At 43.6% G+C, this 27,557-nt stretch overlaps 2 protein-coding genes across 2 annotated transcripts in view; one reads left to right on the plus strand and one right to left on the minus strand.

Moving 5' to 3' along the window:
* Nucleotides 1-272: 272 nt before the first annotated feature.
* LOC126471468 (uncharacterized) lies at nt 273-26,502 on the minus strand. Its single transcript, XM_050099665.1, has 4 exons — nt 26,216-26,502; nt 18,293-18,383; nt 18,063-18,181; nt 273-891 (listed from the first exon to the last, which is right to left on the minus strand). Exons 1-4 carry the CDS (start codon nt 26,367-26,369, stop codon nt 758-760), a joined length of 498 nt encoding a protein of 165 aa, XP_049955622.1. The 5' UTR covers nt 26,370-26,502; the 3' UTR covers nt 273-757.
* Nucleotides 26,503-26,559: 57 nt separating this feature from the next.
* Nucleotides 26,560-27,557, plus strand: part of LOC126471467 (2-hydroxyacyl-CoA lyase 2-like) — a 101,978-nt gene continuing 100,980 nt past the window's right edge. The window contains exon 1 of the mRNA XM_050099664.1: nt 26,560-26,811. Within this exon, the coding sequence (XP_049955621.1) occupies nt 26,662-26,811 (150 nt within the window). The 5' untranslated portion in view covers nt 26,560-26,661. The remainder of the gene's footprint in view (nt 26,812-27,557) is intronic.

The raw sequence follows: 27,557 nt of genomic DNA on the forward strand, positions 1-27,557 counted from the left end.
TATGGAAACTTTATCAAATTGCATAACTATGTTTCATTCTGACAGTGTATTAATGCTGTAAATATAAGCAGTTGCAGTTTACTGTAATGTACTCACCTACTTTGTCAATCTCCTGACAAATGAACAGGGCAGTGAGTATTATATGCAAATGTTTCATGTTTTTTATGTTGTATTTTCTGAATTGTTACACACCCATAAGAACCATCCCATTTATGGATCTATGGAATGAAGATGGAATCTAATCTCCAATCATTTTTTTCCCCAGGCTTGGATACCAGTTTTAATTTTTCTTTATTTAACATAAAGAAATAGCAGTATAAATGTTTCATAATTTTTGTAAGTAATAGCATTCAGTACATAAAACCTATGCCTACACATAACACTAAATATACCACTTCAGTAATAAATTAGTGACTAGAATATTATCACACTGCATCACCATTACAGTGCTTCAAAAACCTCTGCAATAAAGGAAGGTCTTTATTTTGGCTATATTTTCAGTACATACCCCTCATGAAGGTAGCCTCATGTGAAACACATGTGAAATTAGGTACCAAATTCTGTAAAAATAATACTGCACACTATTAAATGTCTCGAAGAACACTGCTACCAGTCTTTGGAATCTTCTCTAAGGTTATCATAAAATCCAAGTAGTGAACACAATGCTTTTCCAATGATAACAGCTTGTTCCATCACACATTTAATACAGGCCAGTGGTATAAATGGAATTCAATCACGAGTGGCACATATTCTTCTCTTAGTTGTTCTTCTTTGGTCGACGTCTTTTGAAAGCTGTAGCTTGTTTTAGGAGCTCTACGTTTTCATCTTCAGTAACAGGTGGTGAGTCCAGTAGTCTCCTTGGCAGCATCAAAAGTCCAAGAAGTGTCAATCCTAAAAGAAAAGTTTTTACAGACAGTATTTTTTAACACAACCCACTCACTGCCACATGACAAAATAATAAAGCTTCAGGCTCGAGCAAGAAATGTTTCTCCTCATATTTATACATTATAAAGTGATGGGCTAAGAGAGAGCACCAGAAGATGGCAGAATGGGTGAAGGTGGGCAACAGGGTAGTGGCAGAACTCTGGCACCTGCCAAACACAACCTACTTCAGTCCCATCCCAGACAGGGCTACCCATGAAAGAAGTCGCATAATATATCAACTTTGCTGCAACTTCTGTGCAGCCTTTAATTTGGGTATGATTATCAACTAGCTGTGTGCCTGAATGAATGACCCCTACCAAATTTTGACCAAAAGTAAAGTTGACCACCCAATGGCAGCATATGGATTCTCCCAACACCAGCTTTTCTGAACGGTATAAATGAGAATTGTCCCCCCCCCCCCCCCCAGTCTAATTTGATACACCTATCCATTAACCTACATCCACAGTGTTCTCTCTGTGGCCTTCCCTCCTCTGTGGCCTTCCCTTCAATGGCTGTGTGCATATACTGTATACCACCGTCTATGGCGGGTGACCTTGAGCTTCACGCTTCACGAGGCTGCCGGGCAACAAGGGCCCTAGTATTACTAGGCACGTGTTGCTGGAAAACTCAGCTTCTGGTTGCGCAATCGGGACTGATAAGGCGCGCTGTCGCTGTGCTCATGTGTGGTGGCACGAAGTTCTGATGTCATGTTGCTTGATAACTGTGTCTTGAGGCAGCAGCATTCTCATTTGACTCGAGGCAGCCGCACGAAGCACACAGCCATGCCTTACCGTCGCAGAAGATACTACAGGAGGCAAAGGATGCTAGTATATAAAACCATGGACACTTTCGGTTTTGTTCCTAATAATGTTGTTCAAGAAGAGCTTCTGAGTGGTCCTATCACATTTGTTGGATGTAAGATTAATTTTTCATGTACTACTACCGAAGTAGTACTCCTCTTTTTATTTTATCTTGTACCAAATGAGATTTCTCCTGCCTGCACTTGAGTGAGCACACTGTTCACACATCCTATCCTATTCCTTAGCAGTCTCTTCCTATCCTAGCTATTGCCCTCCCTTCTCTTTGCAGCACATTTTCTGAAACCATAGCTACAAGTCCAATCTTATTTATGTGCCTGTCTACCACTTAGTGCCTCAACTGTATGATCCTACCACAGCTGGAAGCATGTGTCTCTGAATAGTGTATAACAGAAATCCCTATATGTAACTATGTAGCTGAAGAGCTGTCATTTAGAAACAATTTTTTGAAGGTACTGAAAGGCAGTTGTTAGTGTGCGTAGTAACCTATAACTTTGTGTAAATATTTTTGACGTGATTCCCAATTATATTCTTACTACACATTATTGAGGAATGAATTATTTGTTAATATGGTGTCAAATGCTTTAAATTATTTTTGCAGAATTGTTTACTGAGTGCAAGCATGCAAGGCAAACTTTCCTCATCAAAATCAAGTCGCAAATAATACAAAAGAAGTTGGCTTATAACATACGATTTCCATTTCAAACTCTAATTCTAATCAATCTACAGGCACAAACAAATTTTTAAGATGTCACTGGCTTTTCCTTATACTCTACGCTTATCTACATAGACATCCACATCCATACTCCGCAAGCCACCTGGCGGTGTGTGATGGAGGGTACTTTGAGTACCTCTATTGGTTCTCCCTTCTGTTCCAGTCTCGTATTGTTCGTGGAAAGAAAGATTGTCAGTATGCCTCTGTGTGGGCTCTAATCTCTCTGATTTTATCCTCAGGTCGCTTCGCGAGATATACGTAGGAGGGAGCAATATACTGCTTGACTCCTCAGTGAAGGAATGGTCTCGAAACTTCAACAAAAGCCCGTACCAAGCTATGGAGTGTCTCTCCTGCAAAGTTTTCCACTGGAGTTTATCTATCATCTCCGTAACGCTTTTGCGATAACCAAATGATCCTGTAACGAAGCGCGCTGCTCTCCGTTGGATCTTCTCTATCTCCTCTATCAACCCTACCTGGTACTGACCCCACACTGGTGAGAAATATTCAAGCAGTGGGCGAACAAGTGTACTGTAACCTACTTCCTTTGTTTTCCTTAGGACTCTTCCAATGAATCTCAGTCTGGCACCTGCTTTACCGACAATCAACTTTATATGATCATTCCATTTTAAATCACTCCTAATGCCTACTCCCAGATAATTTATGGAATTAACTGCTTCCAGTTGCTGACCTCCTATATTGTAGCTAAATGATAAAGGATCTTTCTTTCTATGTATTCGCAGCACATTTCACTTGTCTACATTGAGATTCAATTGCCATTCCCTGCACCATGCGTCAATTCATTGCAGATCCTCCTGCATTTCAGTACAATTTTCCATTGTTACAACCTCTCGATATACCACAGCATCATCCGCAAAAAGCCTCAGTGAACTTCCGATGTCATCCACAAGGTCATTTATGTATATTGTGAATAGTAACGGTCCTACGACACTCCCCTGCGGCACACCTGAAATCACTCTTACTTCGGAAGACTTCTCTCCATTGAGAATGACATGCTGTGTTCTGTTATCTAGGAACTCTTCAATCCAATCACACAATTGGTCTGATAGTCCATATGCTCTTACTTTGTTCATTAGATGACTGTGGGGAACTGTATCTAACGCCTTGCAGAAGTCAAGAAACACGGCATCTACTTGGGAACCTGTGTCTATGGCCCTCTGAGTCTCGTGGACGAATAGCTCGAGCTAGGTTTCACACGATCGTCTTTTTCGAATTCCATGCTGATTCCTACAGAGTAGATTTCTAGTCTCCAGAAAAGTCATTGTACTCGAGCATAATATGTGTTCCAAAATTCTACAACTGATCGACATTAGAGATATAGGTCTATAGTTCTGCACATCTGTTCGACATCCCTTCTTAAAAATGGGGATGACCTGTGCCCTTTTCCAATCCTTTGGAACGCTACGCTCTTCTAGAGACCTACGGTACACCGCTGCAAGAAGGGGGGCAAGTTCCTTCGCATACTCTGTGTAAAATCGAACTCTTATCTCATCAGGTCCAGCGGCCTTTCCTCTTTTGAGCGATTTTAATTGTTTCTCTATCCCTTTGTCGTTTATTTCGATGTCTACCATCTGTGTGACAATCTAGAGAGGGAACTACAGTGCAGTCTTCCTCTGTGAAACAGCTTTGGAAAAAGACATTTAGTATTTCGGCCTTTAGTCTGTCATCCTCTGTTTCAGTACCATTTTGGTCACAGAGTGTCTGGACATTTTGTTTTGATCCAGCTACCGCTTTGACATAAGACCAAAATTTCTTATGGTTTTCTGCCAAGTAAGTACATAGAACTTTACTTTCGAATTCATTGAACGCCTCTCACATAGCCCTCCTCACATTACATTTCGCTTCATGTAATTTTTGTTTGTCTGCAGGGCTTTGGCTATGTTTATGTTCTGACGATCTTGCTTGGCACATACTCATCTAATGCATATTGTATGATGGTTTTGAACTTTGTCCACTGATCCTCAACAATATCTGTACTTGAGACAAAACTTTTGTGTTGAGCCATCAAGTACTCTGAAATCTGCTTTTTGTCAATTTTGCTAAACAGAAAAATCTTCCTGCCTTTTTTAATATTTCTATTTACGGCTGAAATCATTGATGCAGTAACCGCTTTATGATCGCTAATTCCCTGTTCTGCATTAACTGTTTCAAATAGTTCGGGTCTGTTTGTCACCAGAAGGTCTAATATGTTATCGCCATGAGTTGGTTCTCTGTTTAAGTGCTCAAGATAGTTATCAGATAATGCACTTAAAAAGATTTCACTGGATTCTTTGTCCCTGCCACCCGTTATAAATGTTTGAGTCTCCCAGTCTATATCCAGCAAATTAAAATCCCACCCACAACTATAACATGGTCGGGAAATCTACTTGAAATATTTTCCAAATTGTCCTTCAGGTGCTTTGCCACAAGAGCTGCTGAGCCAGAGGGCCAATAGAGACATCCAATTACCATGTTTGAGCCTGCTGTAACCGTGACCTTCACCCAAATTATTTCACATTTCGGATCTCCGCCAATTTCCTTTGATACAATTGTACTTTTTATCGCTATAAACACGCCTCCCCCTTCACTGTCCAGCCTGTCCCTGCGGTATACATTCCAATCTGAGTTTAGAATTGCATTGCTATTTACATCTGGTTTCAGCCAACTTTCTGTCCCTAGTACTATGTGGGCATTGTGACCGTTTATTAATGAGAGCAGTTCTGGGACCTTTCTATAGACGCTCCTGCAATTTACTATTAGCAGATTCATATTGTTATTCCCTGTTGCGTTTTGCCTAGTACTACCTTGTCACGTCTCAGGAGGTGTCTTGTCGCGCCTAGGGAGGGAATTCTCTAACCTAAAAAACCCACATGTGCACTCCACATGTACTCCGCTACCCTTGTAGCCGCTTCCTGCGCGTAGTGCACACCTGACCTATTCAGGGGGACCCTACATTTCTCCACCCGATAGCGGAGGTCGAGAAATTTGCACCCCAGATCTCCACAGAATCGTCTGAGCCTCTGGTTTAAGACTTCCACTCGACTCCAAACCAGAGGACCACGATCGGTTCTAGGAACGATACTGCAAATAGTTAGCTCTGATTCCACCCTGCGAGCGAGGCTTTCCGCCTTCACCAACTCCACCAACCGCCTGTCTGAACTGAGGATGACCTCTGAACCCAGACTGCAGGAGTCATTGGTGCCAACATGAGCAACAACTTGCAGTCAGGTGCACCCAGTGCTCTCTATCGCCGCCGGCAGGGCCTCCTCCACATCTCGGATGAGACCCGCCGGCAAGCAGACAGAGTAGACACTGGCCTCCTTCCCCGACCTTTCCACTATCTCCCTAAGTGGCTTCATCATTGTTGATACTCCCAATCACTAATAAACCCCTCCCCCCGTGTGCCTGCACGGCCCTTGCTGAAGAAGTGGCCACATGTCCACTCACAGGCTGAGCAGGCGATGCCACACGGCCAGCCTCCACATTGACACTCCACCTCGTGCGCCACTGAACCCGCCACTCCCCTTGGGGAGAGGGTGGCCCAACCGCATCTGGTACGCACAAAGATGTCTTGACAGCAGGGACCAAGGGCGAAGCGTGTAACACCTGAGGTGTACCATGCGACGCACCAGACTCCCCACTGCCGCTACACTCCGAGGCAGCAGCCTGAAGACAGCTGACCACGGCCATCAACACGTTCAGCTGTTCGCGAACAGTGGCCAGCTCCTCCTACGTCCGTACACAGCAGTCACACATCCTATCCATCCTAAGAAATGAATTTACTGTAGAGAGTTAATCAACTTTTAACTAGACTGTTAATTCACTGAAGGCGGCTGATAGCTGACTAAACTGTTACTAGACACTTCTAGTTGAAAACAATGAAAATAAGCACTACCTGTCTCTCGACTGTGTTCAAAACAAACGCTAGCACTACTGGCACTACAGCTGACTAAAGGGACTGTATCCAAAACAAACACGAAATCTATGGAACACTATTACTAGTACTCGAAAATTAAAGCTCCCTAAAAGCAAAAACACATGGAAGAAGTAATGACAAGTAAGAAAAATACAGTTAATACTTAAATTAATGTAGCTCGCTGCATGGCAGATATGAAGCATACGGCAGTTACGACGACACTGTGAAGTTCTGATTTTTACAGTCTAGAAATGTAAGTACTACAGTACTACAATTTAAGTTGTGTAAAAATGCACTGGATAGTAACATTAACATCACCTAGGGGGAAAAAAAACCGCTGTGTAATACCGTGGAATGTTATTGGGTCCCATATCAAATCCTACACCATAGCTGCAATACTTTATCCCAAAATGGGAGAATGTGTACGCACACTGATTTAAATGTGTGTTTCATAGTAGTTCGATATGAGACAAACATATTCTAATGGTGTACCTAATGCAGCAGATTATAATTTATTTTTTTAAAAAATACAGTAATATAATGGAATAAAGTAGTAACACACTAAAACGTTTTGGACAGGTCAAATAAACAGTTTCTTTTTTTTCCTTCATTTAAATACTTTACAGAATGACACAAAAAGGCCTCATGGGATGGCATGATGGGTGTCAATGAAACCATCTCTTACCTTGACGCATTGATTACAACGCATTTTGCAGTCAAACATGACAGTTCACAGTGTAATGAGCAACAGGACAACATTATTGGCGATCTCTGACACTGCTGACACCCTACGGATGCTTCAACTCTCTTCTAAGGACATTGTGAGCTAGCAACCCCACTGAACACGATTGCACCCCTTTGGAGTACAGTGTGATTCCAGTTTTTTCTCTGGGGTACACAGTGTGGAACCACAACAGACCATTCAAAAATTCAATGTAATTTGAATGTGATCGAAAGTAGCAAGGGATGCTTATGCTTTTCCAGCCCTCCTGTTTTACACACTCCTGTGGCATTATCACAGAGGGGTGCTAAATTGACACATGTGTCCCTCTGAGTGTCCTCCAGTTCGACAATACTCTCAGTGGCACCTGCCTACATTACGTTGAGCACTTTAAAAATGTATCTCCACACAGATAACCCACGGCAGTTCCTAGCTGCCTGCTAGTAGGCCTGCCAATATAGGGAGGTGTCATGTGGTTGCCTACCTGCAGGCATCTAGGTTGCTCGTCATAGGTTTTCTCTGTGCAGGTACATCATTTTAAAGTGCTCAACAACGGGGGGAGAGGGGGGGGTGGGAGCAGCATGTTGCTGAACTGGAGGGAGGGGGGGCAGGCCTTAGAGAGACACTTCATCATTTTATTCATGCATGTGTCAGTGTCACATCATGATCATGCCAAAGGAGGGCACAGAACAGGAGAGCTGAAAAAGCTTAATCCGTGAGGTGTCAGCAATGTCAAAGTTTGTCAAGAATATTATCCTGCTGCTCAACGCACTTTGAACTGCCATTTTTGATCGCAAAATGTGTGGGAATCTACACTTCAAGGAGTTACATTGGTAGTTACATTGTCCTTTGCCACCCTCAGGCTTTATGTATAGATTCTGAGCAGAAGTGTGTCTGAAATATTTTTCTTGACCACACGTAAGAAAACTACACGATTTCAACGCTGGGTTTCATCTTTCTAATCTCTATAATGGAGACATCAAAATAAGGGGTGAAATGTGGGTAAGAGGGGGTGCGACTATCTTACCATCCTGTAACATGTCCATGGTGGCACTGGGAGCAATTGTGGTGAAATTTGATGCCAATGTAAAGTCATTAACCAACCTTACACCTCACATGAACTTCTGAACTTGACTTATTTTTCACATGAGTCAACATCTTGCTGCCTGAAGCCTTGCTGAGTCAGAGGGTGATGTCGCAGGGTGCCATGCTTTTGCATCATTACAGAGGCATTGTAGGCACTTGTGAGCTTAATTTCAAACTTATCACCGCAGTGGGAAATGACTACGGAGTTTCCAAAATGTGATCCTTTAATTCCATTATGCAGTGTACTTATACAGGAAAAGATAACCAACTAGGCAAATAAAAACATAAAATGTGAGCAAACAATTTCAGTTACTTTTTGAGGAGTCATGAAGGCACCTTACATAACAAATCTGGCACTACACAATTCAGTTTCTCTCACTTTCTAAAACAAAAATAAACCTTCTGTGTATATAAACTTTGAGTTCCTGGAAACATCCCTCCAAAGTGCCCACAACAAACTGCCCAAGACAGTATACTGGAGTCACTTTACTACAAGGCTGCACTAATGCTTACAATCTGAAGGAGGGTAATATAAAAAAGATGTGTACTGTATGGAAAAGTGAGAATTTTCATTGCTTTTTCAATAGCTGTGAACCTTGAATAAGGAAATGAGCCATATATTTCAAATATCTGAAAATGTTGACTACATGTGGCTCATGACATAACACTCCGATTTAGAAATTTAAAAACGAAATGTGTCTACTGCTCTGCACAAGTGATAAGACAATTGCACTTCTGAAATGTGTCATGTCCTGACACAGGATACAGGGAAGTTTGGGAGTTTGTGAGTAGTCTCCAATTTCCGGCAGTGAGGAACAAATGCAGAAAGACAAATTATCAATGAAGGCAGGTTGATGACTTGGATCAGCGCCAAACAATGTCACAGGGTACCTGAAAGAGATGCAAATTCTTGGACTCGACAGGATGCTTGCAGTAGGAGACATGGAATTCAGGTGTCTGACTAACACTATTTATTTTCAATCAGACTAACTAATACAATGAAGGCTAATTGTAAAGATTTTTTCCTAATGTTGCACAACAGAAGTCAGTGTCTGAAGCCATGGGGGCAGGTGCTAACAGACTGAGTGAACACTAGTAGCATGTTAAGTACAAACTTGAGAGCAGCACTCCGAGTGAGGAAAACAGACATGTTGGAGCTTACCGAGGCTGGCCACGAGCGACACTGAGTCTGTGCCTCAGCGATCTGACCGAGAACTCCTCTGAATACAAAAACGTGGGTTTTTAAAGAATCACAGTGGCACACCATTTCTCCCTTCCTATAGTCGACTCACCAATCCACTGGCACTTAACAAGCTTTGGTCAATCCGGCAAATCTCTCTGCACCTCCAGGGCACCCCTAGCCCATCACATTTAGATTCCTCCCTTCTCCTACTCAGTAGGTAGGGGTGCTTCTGGATTTTACATTAACTAACTCCAAGTTTGGTATCAAAAGTGTTCTGCTGAAAGATAAACGTCACTGCCATGCCTATTATGGCCAACAACAACAGTGTTTTATGTCACTTGGTCCTGCCTTCCATCCTCCTGTGGGTGGGGACTGCTGTAGTAGCACTCTAACCTGTGTAAATCCACCTATGTTGCAGTTCTCAGGAGCAAGTATCAAGCTTGCTGCCTCTACTAGGATGCGCCTTTCCGTGGGCATCATCTACAGCGACGCCTTACAACAGCAGCTAGGCTGTGGATGGAGTTACCAGTTAATTCTCTGAAGTGAAACTTCTCCCTTGGGACAGCTGCCCAGAGCGTCTGCAGTTTGCAGGGCTCTAATGTTACTATTTATCTCCAGTAACCTAAATGCAACCACTTTTGCCTGTTCTGTGCACTGTTTTTTCTTTTTTTTTGGGTTTAAGGGCGCTCAACTACTGAGGTCATTAGCGCCCAGTCACAATTGTTAGAGCAAATAGAATATAGTAAAACTCAAGGGGGGGGGGGGGGGCACCAGAAAGTTCTTACAAAGATGCAGATAAAATAAGTGAAGGAGTTAGATGTCTTTGGACAAGCCAGTCAAAGTAATGAAACGAAGAACACGAGCACCTGCTCGAGCGTCATCAGCTAAAATATCCTGTAAAGTAGATGGTAGAGACAGGACAACACGAGATTGACTAAAACGGGGACACGACAATAAAACATGGCGCACTATTAATGCATGACCACAAGGGCACTGCGGGGCTGGGTCACCGGCGAGCAGGTAGCGGTGGCTAAACCAGCAATGCCCAATTCGCAACCTGGTCAGAAGGACCTCTTCTCGCCGAGATGGACGGGAGGAGGTTGTCCAAGCAGTTGGGAACGGTTTTACTGCCCGGAGCTTGTTTCCTTGAAGTGATGACCAAGTATCCCACCACAAAGACACAAACAACCCCACTAACGTCAGATGACGGGACACAATGGAATGGGAGGCTGGCCGAGACAGGAGGACTGCAGCATCAGCAGCCTCATTCCCAGGCACTCCTACATGGCTGGGAACCCACAGAAAGCTGACAAGAGAGCCATCAGCAGCAGAAGAATGGAGGGACTGCTGGATCTGTTGCACCAAGGGATGGACCAGATATGGAGCTCCAAGACTCTGAAGAGCACTGAGTGAATCAGAGCAGAGTACATACGATGAGTGGCGGTGGCGGCGGGCATACTGAACGGCCTGATGGAGAGCAAAAAGCTCGGCCGTAAAACTGGAACACTGGTCAAGGAGCCAGTATTTAAAGGTGCCGGCCCCGACGACAAAGGCACAGCTGACACCATAGTCAGTTTTGGAGCCATCAGTGTAAATAAAGGTGTGACTGGCAAGTCACGCACGAAGTTCGACAAACCATGAGCAATACACTGCAGCCGGAGTACCCTCCATCGGGAGCGAGCTGAGGTCGAGATAAATATGAACCGGAGCCTGGAGCCACGGTGGTGTCGGGCTCTCACCCTCTCTGAAGGTGGTAGTGAGGGCAAAATCCAAGTGTCGAAGCAGGCGACGAAAGCGGACTCCAGGGCGCAGCAGGGCAGACACATACAACCCATACTGATGGTCGAGAGAATCGGCGAAGAAGGACTGATAAGAGGGGTGGTCGGGCATTGACAACAGCTGGCAGGCATACCGACAAAGCAGTACGTCACGCCGGTAGGTCAATGGTAATTCGGCAGCTTCAGCATAAAGACTCTCGACGGGACTAGTGTAGATTGCTCTGGTCGCAAGACGTAACCCCCAATGGTGGATGGAGTTGAGACGGCGTAAGAGGGACGGCCGAGCAGACGAGGCTCCCATAATCCAGCTTTGAACAGACTATGGACCGATACAAGCGAAGCAGGACAGTGCGATCCGCTCCCCAAGATGAACCACTAAGAACTCTGAGGACATTAAGGGAACGTGTACAACGGGCAGCCAAATAAGAGACGTGCGGAGACCAACAAAGTTTCCTGTCCAGTGTGAGCCCTAGATACTTAGTTGTTTCCACGAATGGGAGAACAACGGGACCGAGATGTAAGGATGGCGGAAGGAACGCTTTATATCGCCAAAAGTTGATGCAAACCGTCTTCTCTTCAGAGAACCGGAAGCCATTTGCCACACTCCATGAGTATAGGCTGTCTAGACAACGCTGAAGGCAGCGCTCCAGGAGGCATGTTCTCTGGGCACTGCAGTAGATCGCGAAGTCATCGACAAAAAGAGAGCCTGAGACATTAGGTGGAATACAATCCATAATTGGATTGATCGCTATGGCAAAAAGGGCTACGCTCAAGACAGAGCCCTAAGGCGCTCCGTTCTCCTGGAGGAAGACGTCGGACAATACGGAACCCACACGTACCCTAAACTTGCGATCTGTTAAAAAGGAATCAATAAAAAGGGGCAGGCGACCGCGTAGACCCCACCTGCGCATAGTGCAGAGGATACCTCCTCTCCAACAGGTATCATAAGCCTTCTCCAAATCGAAGAAGAACACGGCTACCGTCTGGCGCTTTCGCAAAAAGTTGTTCATGATGAATGTTGACAGGGTCACAAGGTGGTCAACAGCGGAGCGGCGGCGACGAAAGCTGCATTGAACATTGGTAAGTAGCCGTTGAGATTCAAGAATCCAAACTAACCGAGCGTTAACCATGCGCTCCATCACCTTACAGACACAGCTTGTAAGAGAAATGGGGCGGCAACTAGAAGGAAGGTGTCTATCCTTCCCGGGTTTGGGTATAGGAACAACGACGGCGTCACGCCAACGCATGGGGACGTGACCTTCGGTCCAGACGCGATTGTAGGTACGAAGAAGGAAGCTTTTGCCTGCCGGAGAAAGGTGGGCCAGCATCTGAACGTGAATGGCATCTGGCCCCGGAGCAGAGGACCGGGACAGTGCAAGTGCACGTTCGAGTTCCCACATAGTAAAGGGGGCATTATAATTTTGCAGATTCAGCGAGTGGAAGGAAGGTCGCCGAGCCTCTTCTGCCTCTTTCCTGGGAAGGAAGGCAGGGTGGTAATGGGTGGAGCTTGAAACCTCCGTGAAAAAGCGGTCGAAGGCGTTGGAGACATCCACAGAATCAACAAGGACCTCAGTACCTGAAGTCAGGCCAGGTACCGAGGAGTGGGCCTTAATGCCCGACAGCTGGCGCAGGCCACCCCAGACGACAAAAGAGGGAGTAAAACTGTTAAAGGAGCTGGTGAAAGAGGCCCAACAAGCTTTTTTGCTGTCTTTGATGACTCTACGGCATTGCGCTCAGAGTCGTTTGTATCCAATACAATTCGCCAACGTAGGATGGCAGCGAAAGGTGCGTAAAGCACGTCGTCGAGCACGGATAGCGTCTCTACAAGCCTCATTCCACCACGGGACGGAAACGCGACGTGAAGAAGAGGTAGTACGAGGAATGGAATGTTCGGCAGCATTGATGATAACAGCCGCGAGGTATTCGACCTGACTGTCACAACTGAGAAAATCGTGGTCCGGAAAGGTCACCAGGGAGGAGTAAAGTCCCCAGTCAGCTTTCGGTATGTTCCAGCTCGAAGGACGTGGGGATGGGGTGTGGTGCAGGAGACGAACGACACAGGGGAAGTGGTCGCTCGAATAGGTGTCAGAAAGGACATACCACTCCAACCGACGGGCAAGAGTGGTAGAACAGATCGAGAGGTCCAAGTGGGAGTAGGTATGAGTAGAGTCCGAGAGGAAAGTCGGGGCGCCAGTATTGAGAAGGCAAGATTGAGATGGTTGAAGACATCTGCCAAGAGGGAGCCTCTCTGACAGGATGCAGGAGAGCCCCAAAGGGGATGATGGGCATTGAAGTCGCCAAACAATAAAAACGGCGGAGGAAGCTGAACAAGCAGGTGCATCATGTCAGCCCGACTAACTGCGGATGACGATGGAGCATAGACGGTACAAACGGAAAAAGTAAAAGCAAAAAGAGTAATACGAACAGCTATTGCTAGGAGTGGGGTGGTCAATGGGATGGGATGGTAATAGACATCGTCCCGAACGAGCAACATGACCCCACCATGAGCTGGAATACCGTCCACAGGGGTGAGGTCAGACCGCTCCGAGGTATAGTGGGTAAAAGCAAGACGGTCAGTTGGGCGCAACTTGGTTTCCTGGAGACCAAGGACGAGCGGACAGTGCAGGCGGAGGAGCAGTTGTAATTCCTCCCGATTAGATCGAATACCTCTTATGTTCCAATGTAACAAAGCCATCGCTAGTCAGAAAAAAGGGGGAACGAAACGGGTGAAGAGCTGGTCACCTCGACGGCCGCAGAGGGCCAGGTTTCGAGGGAACAACGCTACAACCGGCAGGAGGCGGATCCTGTTCCATCGAGTCGTTGCCAGCTGCGGCCGCTTTCCCGGGTTGCGTAGGAGGGGCAGCATCATTCGCCGACGAGAGGCCAGCTGAGCGCCTGGCAGCAGAGCGTCCCGGCGAAACTGAGGACGGCCGGGAGCAGCGACTCATGGATGGAGCGTCAGACGAAACGCGCCGGGGTGGAGAGGGGGATAAAGACTTCTTCTTGGAGGCCTTCTGGGAAGTCCGATGAGGCATGGGGATGGTGGGCTGGACCCGAAGAAGGTCCTCACGCGCGGGGTCCATTTTGGAACGCCGGACCTCGGAAGCCGGGGTCCAGAACGTTTCCCCGATGGACACCTGAGAAGAGGATCGCTTCTCAGGCGGCGGAGGGGGAGGAGGAGGAAGGGTGGCCCCTGGGGCAGAGGGGGCAGGGGCCGCGAGGGAGGAGGATTTGGAAGGGAGGGATTTGGGAGGCGGAGGCATAGACCCTGGATGGGGTGAGGAGGTGGAGGGGGGACAGGATAGGGGTGAGGATACTGGGGAAGGAGCGGACACGACTGAGGCAAACGAAGTTGTCAACGTCACGGGAAGGAGGCGGTCATACTTTTTCCTGGCCTCAGAATAAGAGAGGCGATTCAAAGTTTTTAATTCTTTGATCTTCTTCTCCATCTGATACGCGGGGCAGTCTAAAGATCTAGGCAAGTGGATGCCAGGACAATTGACGCACCAAGGTGGTTGGGTGCATGTATGTTCCTCACGAAGAGGACGTCCACAATCGCCACAAAGGGGCTCAGCCTCACACCATCACGACATGTGCCCAAAGCGTAAACACCGAAAGCAGCGCATAGGAGGCGGGACGTAAGGTCGCACGTCGCACCGGTAGCACATCACCTTTACCTTCTCCAGGAGAACGTCCCCCTCGAAGGCGAGGATAAAGGCCCTGGTGTCGATGCGACGGTCTTTGGGGCTGCGCTGGACTCGCCGGACGAAATGCACGCCTCGGCGCTCCAGGTTGGCCCTGAGCTCCTCATCAGATTGCAGCAGGAGGTCCCGATTAAAAATACCCCCTGCGTCCTATTCAGTGCCAGATGCGGGACAATGGACACTGGGATGTCCCCTAGTCGGTCGCACGCCTGGAGGGCCACTGACTGAGTGGCGGAGGTGGTCTTTATAAGAACGGACCCCAAACGCATTTTACTGAGAGCCTCGATTTCCCTGAAGATGTCCTCGATGTGCTGGACAAAGAACATGGGCTTGGAGGTGGCGAACGTCCCCCCATCGGTCCGAGAACAGACTAAATAGCGGGGGGAAGTACTTCGCCCCAAGCCGGCGGGCCTGTCCTTCCTCCCAGGGAGTGGCCAAGGGGGAAGGGGCAGGAGAACCAGAACCAGAGACAGTACCTTTCTTTTTAAAAGACTCGGCCGCAGAGCCACCCGATACATGTTGACGTTTCATCTGCGAAACGTCCGCCCCGATACCACCCACTCCGACCAGGGGCTCTCCCCACGGGCGCCATCCTGGCAGGATGACCATTGCCGGGAGTCCTGATGCCCCAAGGAGACGGGCATCTACTCCTTGGCTGATGTGGGGAGGGTGCAGCTCAGGTATCAGCAGTACGATCCTTGTGTTGTCAGGGGGCTACAACCCAGAGGGTACATGACAACCCCACCACAACGAGCTGGCTACCGTGCTGGATTTCGGGAGCCATGGAAAGTCCATCATGATCGTAGGTGCAGATGGGGACGCACTATGAGCGTAACTTGTGCAACCCATCAGGCGTTTAGGCCCAATTTGAGGAATAGTGGGTGTGGTTACAACGCCGTTACAATGCTGAGTGCCAAGGTCTTAGTGCACTGAGGACCAGTGAGACACCACGTAAGGCGTCCTTCCCCAAAAGGCTCATACTTCTGTAGAATTTTGAAAAATGGAGGTCAAACCCCAAGGGGGACCATCACATGGAAGGCCGAAATGGTTGAAACTCCTTTTAGTCGCCTCTTACGACAGGCAGGAATACCTCGAGCCTATTCTTACCCCGGACCCGCAGGGGGGCTGTGCATTGTGTCCCTGATTTCATACCTTGGAGTGCCCTTGATGGCTCCAAATACCCTTAAGCATAACAACTTACAAGTCATTATGTCATCAATATATGACAAATGCACAAATGAAGGAAGTTTAGAGTTGATATCAATGTAGTTAGAGCTGGGGCACAAGCTCTGATCGTATAAGGACGGACAGAGAGAGGGGTGGGGGGGGGGGAGGAGGAGGGGAGAGGTGCAGGCTAGGACCTCCTTTAAAGGACCATCTTATCAGCCATCACATTACGTGATTTAGGTGAACTGCAGAAAATTTAAATTGTTAGTGTGTCTTAACCAATACACCATCTAGCTCTGTCTAACATGTACACCTGACAGCACAAAAGATGGCCGTGGCTGAAATTTGAATTATCCACCATGTAATGCAAGAGCCAATTACAGGGGGTGCAAATCTGCTCATAAAAGTAAAAAACACTTGTAATTATGAGTGTAGTAGAAGGATTAACACCATACTGACACTTAGCACAACAACACACCCTCTAAAAACATGCGAGAAAACTGTGCCACCTTATTCGTACCATTGCAGACATAGTAAAGGTACTTCATTTCATGACACAGAGTCAAGAATGGTAAGGAGTATCTAATTATCGGCAGCTGTAGCACAATGCGTTCATATCTCAGCGGCATAGTCAGTGGCCTTGCAGGCATTACCCCACTGATTTGTTTAATCTATCAAAAATTCCAAAATTAATAGAATGAACAGTTCATAATTCTTATTAAGATACCTTCGCCCCACAAAAGGGGCCTTCAACTTCATTGTATACCTGCGAACTGTGAAGAAGGGAGTCTATGAGATGGGTCATCAATCTCTCATTTTCTGCCACCTCCGCCATTGTGGCTAGGGTGATACTCCAATGGTCATCACAAGTTCTTACTGTGAGGTCAGGCCAGTTTTCTCACAAGGTCCATTTCGTCTCCGCACAGGAGGTCATTCTCCACCAGAAGTGACTCTCACTGATTTATAGCCAAAATTCTGTTACATCTTCTGTGGGAAAGCAGCTACATACCACTGAAACGTGTTTCACATTATACAATGCAGAGCTTCATAGACAACAATACTGTTGAACCAGAAGAATGTGTCGACATTTGACACAAAAAGTCTGCATGTTGCTTATTCAGTTGCAGTGACTATTTATGAACTTCTAGCTATTCCGTTAACATTCACTGTATCTTTAGATATACCAACATTTATACTTGCAGAAAAGATTTTGTGCCTTCTTGGAACATATCTAGAACTGTTTTTTGTAATTTCTGAAGTAACGTCTCCTCACCTGCATGTTCCCAAGGTAAATAGAAAAATATAGCATGTTGAATTTCATATATGTTGATACTGTACTGGACTAACTCTCATTGTGATTTCTGTCGGTCAATTTTTGTGGTGTCAAGTGTAAATAATAGGAATTAATACAGGGAAAAAGTTGTAATTTTAAAATAATTTTTATCTAAAAACCATTTTAGGAATGCAAAGCTGTGACAATTATAATTTCTGACAGAAATACAAAGTTTTATACTGAATGGGCTTGATTCGTTACTAATAAAGGGTGTCCCAGGAGGAACGGTAAATATTCAAGAATGTGACAGAAATGATCATTCAAAGCAAAAAAGTCTAGCAAACACTGTCTGTAAAATGCATACCATAAGAGCTATGAGCACTACTACTGATACTTTGAAATAATATCTTCTACTGCATGCTCTTTGGTTTTTGTATTTTGAGAGGTGGTAGTATGGACCAAAACAAGAAAAAAAATGGCCAGTAAACATGGGCTCTAATGTGAACACCTTAAAAGCTATGAACAGTTGTTCATCTTCACCACTGTGAAACTCATCTCTTCTACTGAACAATGTTCGTAGCTCTTAAAGATATACATTTTAGAGACCATGTTTACCAGACATTTTTCTTTCAAATGATCATTCCTGCCACATCTTTGAATACTGGTCATTCCTCCTGAGAGATCCTGTATGTTTTCCATCAAGATGATATGCCCGATAATTAAATTCTAAGGACTTCAAACTTTACATGCCACACAAAATCTGATTGAAGTTATTCTTACCATTAAGCACACATGGAAAGATGATGTAAAATGTTAATGCAGTTGAATGAAAGTAAAGTACTTCTGAGCCGCACATTAGGAGTGTGATCAACAGCACACACATTCCCATACTGACCACTCTGCAAAACAACAACTAGTTTTCATATAAACATTAGGATCAATTAGAAGCTAAGCGAATATTTTAATTAAACAAAATGTTTAATCTTACATGATTTATGAAGTGTACTTACGGCTTGTAATGAATAAAGAGTGTGCAATGAATTAAGGTGATGGCTTTAAGCACTGAATAAATACCAAGAATTCTCGACAGTAGAGGATCATCTGAAATTCAAACAGAAAAAGCTGGTGTTATTCAACTGTTTCTTTAAAGTAAAACCTGAAGGGAGGTATCTGCCGAATTTTGAAAGAGCAGAAGACACAGGTACAATGTAGCACAAAATCAGCAATGCTGTAGAACCTACATGAGATGTGCAAGTGCTATTGATCAGAATTTCTGGCCACACCTGGTTTAGCAACAGCAATGAGAGTGGACACTAATAACACAGTAGGGCTGCACAACATCACTTTACTCCATTTTCTTGCAGCACAACCAATGGCATTGTGCAATACCTCTGTCACTGATGATGTTATTTTTTTGTATTTCAATATTATTTACGTGATCATTAAAACATTTGAATATACTTGACATGAAAATATCATCACTGGGCACATTATGACGTACACACCCCTGTCTGTACATATTTTATCTGCCTGAAATGCTTGTTATCAACATATAAGCTTCAAAAGGGTTGCAGTGGGGTATTTCTTGGTTGTCATCTAAGAAACCACAATCCACTCGGACACAAGATTAACTTTCCTTATAAATATTACTTACAAGAAAACGTCCACTGTACGAGTTTATCATAATACCAGTTGCTGAAAGTGAAACTTTTTTCTATTCTGCTTCATCATGTACATCTAATGTATTTACAGATGGGTTTCCATCAATCTTTATCAACTACTTTTAAAAGCAAAGTGTGGCACTAATAAGACATAAAAAGAAGCCTTCAACTACAGGAGGTATCAATATCATTGCAAGGAAAAGAAAATTAAATGAATGCTTAGGACAAACAAAGAAGTAGGGCAAAAATTCATGTTACAAAGTGAAGAAATGGAAAAAATCTGACTAGTATGGAAATTAATAATTCAAATAGTAAAATTAAATCTATCTAAGCAACAGTTAAAAAGAACAGCCAAGTAATCAGTTAAGGAGTGTGAGAATGTTATTATTGAAGACGATATTCAAATACGACATTATAGAAGTCAGGTACATCTACATCTACATCTACATTTATACTCCGCAAGCCACTCAACAGTGTGTGGCAGAGGGCACTATACGTGCCACTGTGATTACCTCCCTTTCCTGTTCCAGCCGTGTATGGTTCGCGGGAAGAACGACTGACGGAAAGCCTCTGAGCGCGCTCGAATCTCTCTAATTTTACATTCGTGATCTCCTCATGAGGTATAAGTATGGGGAAGCAATATATTCGATACCTCATCCAGAAACGCACCCTATTGAAACCTGGACAGCAAGCTACACCGCGATGCAGAGCGCCTCTCTTGCAGAGTCTGCCACTCGAGTTTGCTAAACATCTCCATAATGCTATCACGCTTACCAAATAACCCTGTGACAAAACGCGCCACTCTTCTTTGGATCTTCTCTATCTCCTCTGTCAACCTCACCTTGTACAGATCCCATACTGATGAGCAATACTCAAGTATAGGTCGAACGAGTGTTTTGTAAGCCACCTCCTTTGTTGATTGACTACATTTTCTAAGGACTCTCCCAATGAATCTCAACCCGGCACCCGCCTTACCAACAATTAATTATATATGATCATTCCACTTCAAATCGTTCTGCACACATACTCCCACATATTTTACAGAAGTAACTGCTACCAGTGTTTGTTCTGCTATCATATAATCATACAATAAAGGATCCTTCTTTCTATGTATTCGCAATACATTACATTTGTCTATGTTAAGGATCAGTTGCCACTCCCTGCACCAAGTGCCTATCCACTGCAGATCTTCCGACATTTCGCTGCAGTTTTCTAATGCTGCAACTTCTCTGTACACTACAGCATCATCCGTGAAAAGCCGCATGGAACTTCCGACACTATCTACTAGGTCATTTATGTATATTGTGAAAAGCAATGGTCCCATAACACTCTCCTGTGGCACGCCAGAGGTTACTTTAACGTCTGTAGACATCTCTCCATTGAGAACAACATGCTGTGTTCTGTTTGCTAAAAACGCTTCAATCCAGCCACACAGCTGGTCTGATATTCCATAGGGTCTTACTTTGTTTATCAGGCGACAGTGTGGAACTGTATCGAACGCCTTCCGGAAGTCAAGGAAAATGGCATCTACCTGGGAGCCTGTATCTAATATTTTCTGGGTCTCATGAACAAATAAAGCAAGTTGGGTCTCACACGATCGCTGTTTCCGGAATCCATGTTGATTCCTACAGAGTAGATTCTGGGTTTCCAGAAATGACATGTTACGACTTATCTTAAAAGAAAGATTAAGGAAAGGCAAACCTACGTTTCTAGCATTTGTAGACTTAGAGAAAGCATTTGACAATGTTTACTGGAGTACTCTCTTTCAAATTCTAAAGGTGGTAGGGGTAAAATACAAGGAGCGAAAGGCTATTTACAATTTGTAGAGAAACCAGATGGGAGTTATAAGAGTCGAGGGACATGAAAGGGAAGCAGTGGTTGGGAAGGGAGTGAGACAGGGTTGTAGCCTCTCCCCGATGTTATTCAATCTGTATATTGAGCAAGCAGTAAAGAGAACAAAGGAAAAATTCGGAGTAGGTATTAAAATCCATGGAGAAGAAATAAAAACTTTGAGGTTCACCAATGACATTGTAATTCTGTCAGAGACAGCAAAGGACTTGGAAAAGCAGTTGAACGGAATGGACAGTGTCTTGAAAGGAGGATATAATATGAACATCAACAAAAGCATAACTAGGACAATGGAATGTAGTCAAATTAAGTCAGGTGATGCTGAGGGAATTAGATTAGGAAATGGGACACTTAAAGTAGTAAAGGAGTTTTGCTATTTGGGGAGCAAAATAACTGATGATGGTCGAAGTAGAGAAGATATAAAATGCAGACCGGCAATGGCAAGGAAAGCGTTTCTGAAGAAAAGAAATTTGTTAACATCAAGTATACATTTAAGTGTCAGGAAGTCACTTCTGAAAGTATTTGTATGAAGTGTAGCCATGTACGGAAGTGAAACATGGACGATAAATAGTTTGGACAAGAAGAGAATAGAAGCTTTCGAAATGTGGTGCTACAGAAGAATGCTGAAGATTAGATAGGTAGATCACATAACTAATATGAGGTATTGAATAGAATTGGGCAGAAGAGGAGTTTGTGGCACAACTTGACAAGAAGAAGGGACCGGTCGGTAGGACATGTTCTGAGGCATCAAGGGATCACAAATTGAGCATTGGAGGGCAGCGTGGAGGGTAAGAATCGTAGAGGGAGACCAACAGATGAATACACTAAGCAGATTCAGAAGGATGTAGGTTGCAAAATTTCTGAGAGACAAAGAAGCTTGCACAGGATAGGGTAGCATGGCGAGCTGCATCTAACCAGTCTCAGGACTGAAGACCACAACAACAGCAACATTTACTTCCATATTCAAGGATCCTGCAATGGCCTTATGATCACTGATTCCCTGTTCTGCGCTTACAGCGTCGAAAACTTCGGGTCTGTTTGTTATCAGCAGGTCCAAGATGTTATCTCCACAAGTCGGTTCTCTGTTTAATTGCTCGAGGTAATTTTCGGATAGTGCACTCAGTATAATGTCACTCGATGCTCCGTCCCTACCACTCGTCCTAAACATCTGAGTGTCCCAGTCAATATCTGATAAATTGAAATCTCCACCTAAGACTATAACATGCTGAGAAAATTTATGTGAAATGTATTCCAAATTTTCTCTCAGTTGTTCTGCCACTAATGCTGCTGAGTCGGGAGGTCGGTAAAAGGAGCCAATTATTAACCTAGCTCGGTTGTTGAGTGTAACCTCCACCCATAATAATTCACGGGAACCATCCACTTCTACTTCACTACAGGATAAACTACTACTAACAGCGACAAACATGCCACCACCGATTGCATGCAATCTATCCTTTCTAAACACCGTCTGTGCCTTTGTAAAAATTTCGGCAGAATTTATCTCTGGCTTCAGCCAGCTTTCCGTACCTATAACGATTTCAACTTTGGTGCTTTCTACCAGCGCTTGAAGTTCCGGTACTTTACCAATGCAGCTTCAACAGTTTACAATTACAATACCGATTGCTGCTTGGTCCCCGCATGTCCTGAATTTGCCCCACGCCCTTTGAGGCGACATATTTAGTAACCAATTCCTGGAAGTAGCTCAGAAGATGAAATAGACAGTTCAAAGGATAATACAACAGAACATATGTAAGAAGCATTGACATTGCCACATACATGGTGAAATCATAATTACTACATGATGTCCCACAGAAATCAGGCACAAAACATAGCAAGAAGAATAGCAAAGGTGAAACAGACATAAAAAGTAACAAAGTACTGTGAAGTGGATTAGTGTGCTGGCCAGAAACAGCTGCAGGCCTCCCGATGCTACGCCTGCAGCAGGATGTCCACTTCTGCAACTGACTGGCGGTCTTCCTGTCACTAGAGAAAACATGTGAATTGCTACACAGAGCCACACACTGCACCAGTTTCAGTACACCCAGCCCATATCTTGCTTGCTGACCAGTAAGGGCCAGCTGGGCTGAGTGCAACCCACTGCGCCAGAGACAGTGGGATAACAGGCCAGCCTGTCGCTCACTAGGCCACTGTGCTATCCACTGTAAACTGATTCACCACCTTAGCTCATTGCCTGTGTTGCAGCACATCTCGCATCTGCCTGCAATCTCCTGTAACTTGCAGAGGAGACGAGGTGACTTTGACAACATGTACTGCTTGATTCCTACTGTGTGTCAATTGATTCTTACATTGTGATTATCAGTGAAGCCATGTTACACGTGCAGGCCTTCAAATCTGTCAAATGTACTTGACTTGTTCTATTTGGAAATTATCGAGCGGAAAGACATTTTGTAATTGTTATTGATCTCCTGATATAAGTAATAATAAAGAATACCAACATGGATTCTATAACAGGCTGGAGGCAAACAAAAGGTATAAACTGGCACTACCATAAAGCATGCAAACTCAAACTTTTGTTGAAACCACTGCCCTGCATATTTGATCAAGATGATGATAATAACGAAGGACAAGCAGAGGGATTTGCAGATGGGCAAAGAATGTAAGCAGCAAAGAGAACAGGCTGGCCCTGCGAGTAACCTCAGCCTGCAACCTGGCGGCTGGAGAATCGTCGGATTGGTGGGGGGTGTTAACTTGGCCTGGTGAGTTGCTCTCAACTGCAGAGTCCCGCGAGCCAACCAGGTTAACCTGTGGCCCATACAGGCTGGGCTGTGAGATAGAGGCTGGGCAAGCTGAAACTGGCATCAGGAATGACTAATGCTAAAAGACACAGAAAAAAAAAAAAAAAAAAAAAAAAAAAAAAAAAAAAAAAAAAAAAAAAAAAAAAAAAAAAACTGGAATAATAAACAATTACGAATGCAAAGACAAAAATAAAAGCATAAAAATGTTGAAAAGGGCATGAGTCAGGCCAGTCTGCTTTTCAGTCATGGCTAGACAGCCAATTCATCCTTTAATAGGTTAATTTGAAAGACTGAAGAAAAAGTGAAGGTAATGCAGCTGTAGAAAAGTAAGAGAATAAAACAACCAAAGAGAGAGAAAATTTAAGATAAACAAATGGGAGGTGGTCTCTGAAACAACACTTGTATAGTGTGGTAAGCGTGGGTTACCACCATGAGGTCCCATAGAACTTTAAGACAAAGAAGACAACAATGAGGTGTTGGTGACTGGGAGATATCATCTTTATAGTGAACTCCAGGTGAATTGAGTAACAGGTTCTTCACTGACCCTCTCAAAATCCAGGAGTTGGACAACAACTTCTTGTCTCAAGAGACCAATACCGAACCTGATTCACCAGTCATTTGAGCAACTTACACAAAACATCTGTGAAGCTGACAGGACTATGGCTGTCCATCTCAAAGATTTTTTATCTAGTTTTAAGACTGGAATAATACTACTTTCCTTCCACTGGATTGGGAACTCATCCTCACACCACATATGATTAGACTGCAAGAATGTGGTATCAGTAAACCACAGATAGGTGGTGTATTTTTGAATGTGGATTCTGTCAGGTCTCTGGCTGTAGCATGGCCAGAGGCCACAGCCCTGATGAGTTCCCATTCACTGGAAGGAGCATTATATGGTTCTAGATGCTGCTGCCATATGGCCATCTTTTGTGTAGAGGGGTGTGGAGGGGCAGTTGTCCAAAGGAGAGGGTTGTGTGAAATGCACTGCTGAGTTGTGCAATAAGAGAGGGTTAGTATGAACATTGCCTTCTCAAAAGATACCTGGAGTGCTGGTTATTAGCTGACAGCTGGTAACTTAATCTACACCTATAAAGATGACTGGAAATTGACTGTAGGAAAAAGAAAAAAAAAGGAAAAGTCATAGGAGAGCAGAAACTATGCCTGCAATATTCAGAATATTTATACATTTCTTCCACACAGAACCAATAATTTACCCAAATGAGCGTGTCACATCTGACAACTAAAAAAAAAAAAAAAATGTGTAGATGTATATAACTAAGGAAATTTGTATTGGAGGTAAGTGTGGGATGTAAAAATTGTGGAGGCAGATTTCTTTTTCATTTACATCAGTTTCTGTCAGGTACATTTGATGACAACTGATCTGTAGTGTAATACATTGGCTAAGTTAGGTCGGAAGATGAGTTTGGTTGAGAGTTGGCAAACCCAACAAATGTGAATATGGGATGTTAGATTTGGTGCCATGCTGATCTCTAATGTAGCCAGAGGTCAACGTTCTGTTGAAAGGTGACTAGCTGTGAGTTGGCAAACTGGTGTTGGCCCATTCATTTATTATGGGTAATATTATTATTTTCATTTTGAAGTTTACAGTTTTTGTTTCATTTTTCAGATTTTTTTTATTTTATTCTGGTTGGCTCTGAATATGTTTTCATGTATTCTATAGCTTAGAGGTACTGATCAAGAAGCCAGTTGAATAATGCACACAACAACAAAACCAAAGTCACTCAATCCCTTTATGACTACCTAACTGTTAATTTCTTGACAATGTCATCACATAATGATATGTTTGTACAACTCTACAGAGTTCTGATCAGAAGTTACAATACTGTTCATTATATAAGTTGTCAGTTTCACACATACAGTGACAAGATCCACTTAGATGCGGAACAACTAACGTCACCTTACAAATGTTAAGTAATTTTTCTGTCGTGCTTTTGCTACAGATTTATATACAAATGGGATAAACATTATAACAGAGGAAATGCTTCTATTATGCAGGATTTTTGGAAATATAAAGTGTTACCAGGCAGTGAATAACACTAATAATGCAGTCTAAAACAAACCTCAAAATGTGAGAACAGGGTGAAACAACAAATGCAACTGTTCATCTATGCAGGAGTTTCACCTAGTTTGAATACCATCACAATAAATCCCCCCCCCCATTCTCTTCAATTACAAAATATAACCAGATATCCATCCATAGGTTGCCTTGAATAAGTATTCATTGATCAGCTTGTTGACAGCTTAGTAGTAGTAGGCCACTATTTTGTATCTCAACTGTTTACTCATATATGGCTTGCTACAGTTGTTGCTAACACATTTGCCTCAAATAATATTTACTCATTCAATACCGTAACCTTTCAAAACCAACAAGGGGTGATGGAATAGAATTACAGAGAAATCTAATAAATAAATAAATAGTGTCTCGGCGCCGAGTTGTTAAATCACGATGGAAATGTTCCTAGCCTAGCATGTTTCAATAACCAGGACCTGAAATATTAAAGTAAATTTACTTAGTACTCGCGTTTGGAGATTAAAAACATGTCCCCACCAGTGAATTTGTAAGTGACGTGCGAATTTAATAAACAGCTCTATAAAATAAAGGTGCAGCTTAAACAGCTTTGACTTCACATGTGGAGTTACTCACTGTGGTCATGTTTACTTATACTCGTGGGAAGCTCTCCAATAAAGGATCGGTTTTCAATGAAGCATCGAACTGTCGTTCCCAAATCCATGAACGCCACAAACGCAATCCATCCCCGAAAAGCATACAATAGCTTTCGTTCCATATCACTTGCCATTGCTACCTACTCATTTCAGTTAGTTTTGCTTTACAAAAAATCACTCAATTTTACGGCTGCCGTCGTTCGGTGCGTGCATCGCACACCGATATCCGCGACGCTCTACAAACTGAAACTACTATGTCATGTATCTCACATATCCTCATCTTTGGAGAGCTTGAATCCCAATAGCACGTATTAAGCTGTTTTCAAATGTTGGCAGTCTCTTTAATTATCACTTAAAATAATAAAGATGACCTGCATTTTTTCAGTACTGTTTAAGCAGATTTTACGTACTTGAGAAAGGGAAAACATGACCTCGTTTGGCAGCGGGTTAGAAGAAGAACTGATTGAAGAACACTCAGTTTCGTTAATTATACTGTTTATTCTTTGTGCTTTTGTGGGCATATTTGTCGGTTTTTTTGCAAGCTGGTTTAATATCATATATATTTGGTTGCACAAGGTAACTATGAAAACGTAGCGTTCTTAGAAGTAAGTGTTTCATATATTTGCGCTCCGAATAATATAAGAGTAGGAACCATACCGCCTCATTTAAATGAACAGTCCACCGATTAGTTGGTTTTAAGTTGGATGAATAGAATTTTCATGAAGTGTTGTATGTGATAGTGAAGGACTGGTGATGAAAACATTACTATTGCTGCTATGCGATTGTAATTTCACGTTACTGAGCATGACGTAGGATTCAGGGGCGCATGCAGACAATCCTTCATTGAAATAAATAATTACAGTACTTATCGTGAAGTCTTTAGTGACACTGTATCACGAATTTCTTAACTGCCCCAAAAGTTGTCGCTACGAATTGTTGTAGATAACAAACACGAGAAAAATGAATAAGCCATGGGAATAAACAGCAATGATTGTAGTAATAAGAGTGCTGTAAATATTATAAATAACTTATACTGCTGCATCTCGTTTGTGAATTGATGAATGTGTGGGCTATTAGCCATTGTAATAGCTTAGAATATAAGTTAATAGACAGCCAGTTTCCTTTACATAATAAAAATACAGAAATCCTAGTGAAATATCAGAGTTGTTTTGTTTGGTACATAGAAGATGTATACTTTGGAACCTTATGCTGCTGGACAAGACTATAGAGGCAGTAATATGTGATTTAGAAAATGTCTCATGTGAATGATAAATTTTCCATTGAAAGTTTCAGTCAGTAAACTTTAAATATGGTAAAAAACA

This window comes from Schistocerca serialis, chromosome 3 (genome assembly GCF_023864345.2).
Source record: "Schistocerca serialis cubense isolate TAMUIC-IGC-003099 chromosome 3, iqSchSeri2.2, whole genome shotgun sequence".
NCBI classification, from domain to species: domain Eukaryota; kingdom Metazoa; phylum Arthropoda; class Insecta; order Orthoptera; family Acrididae; genus Schistocerca; species Schistocerca serialis.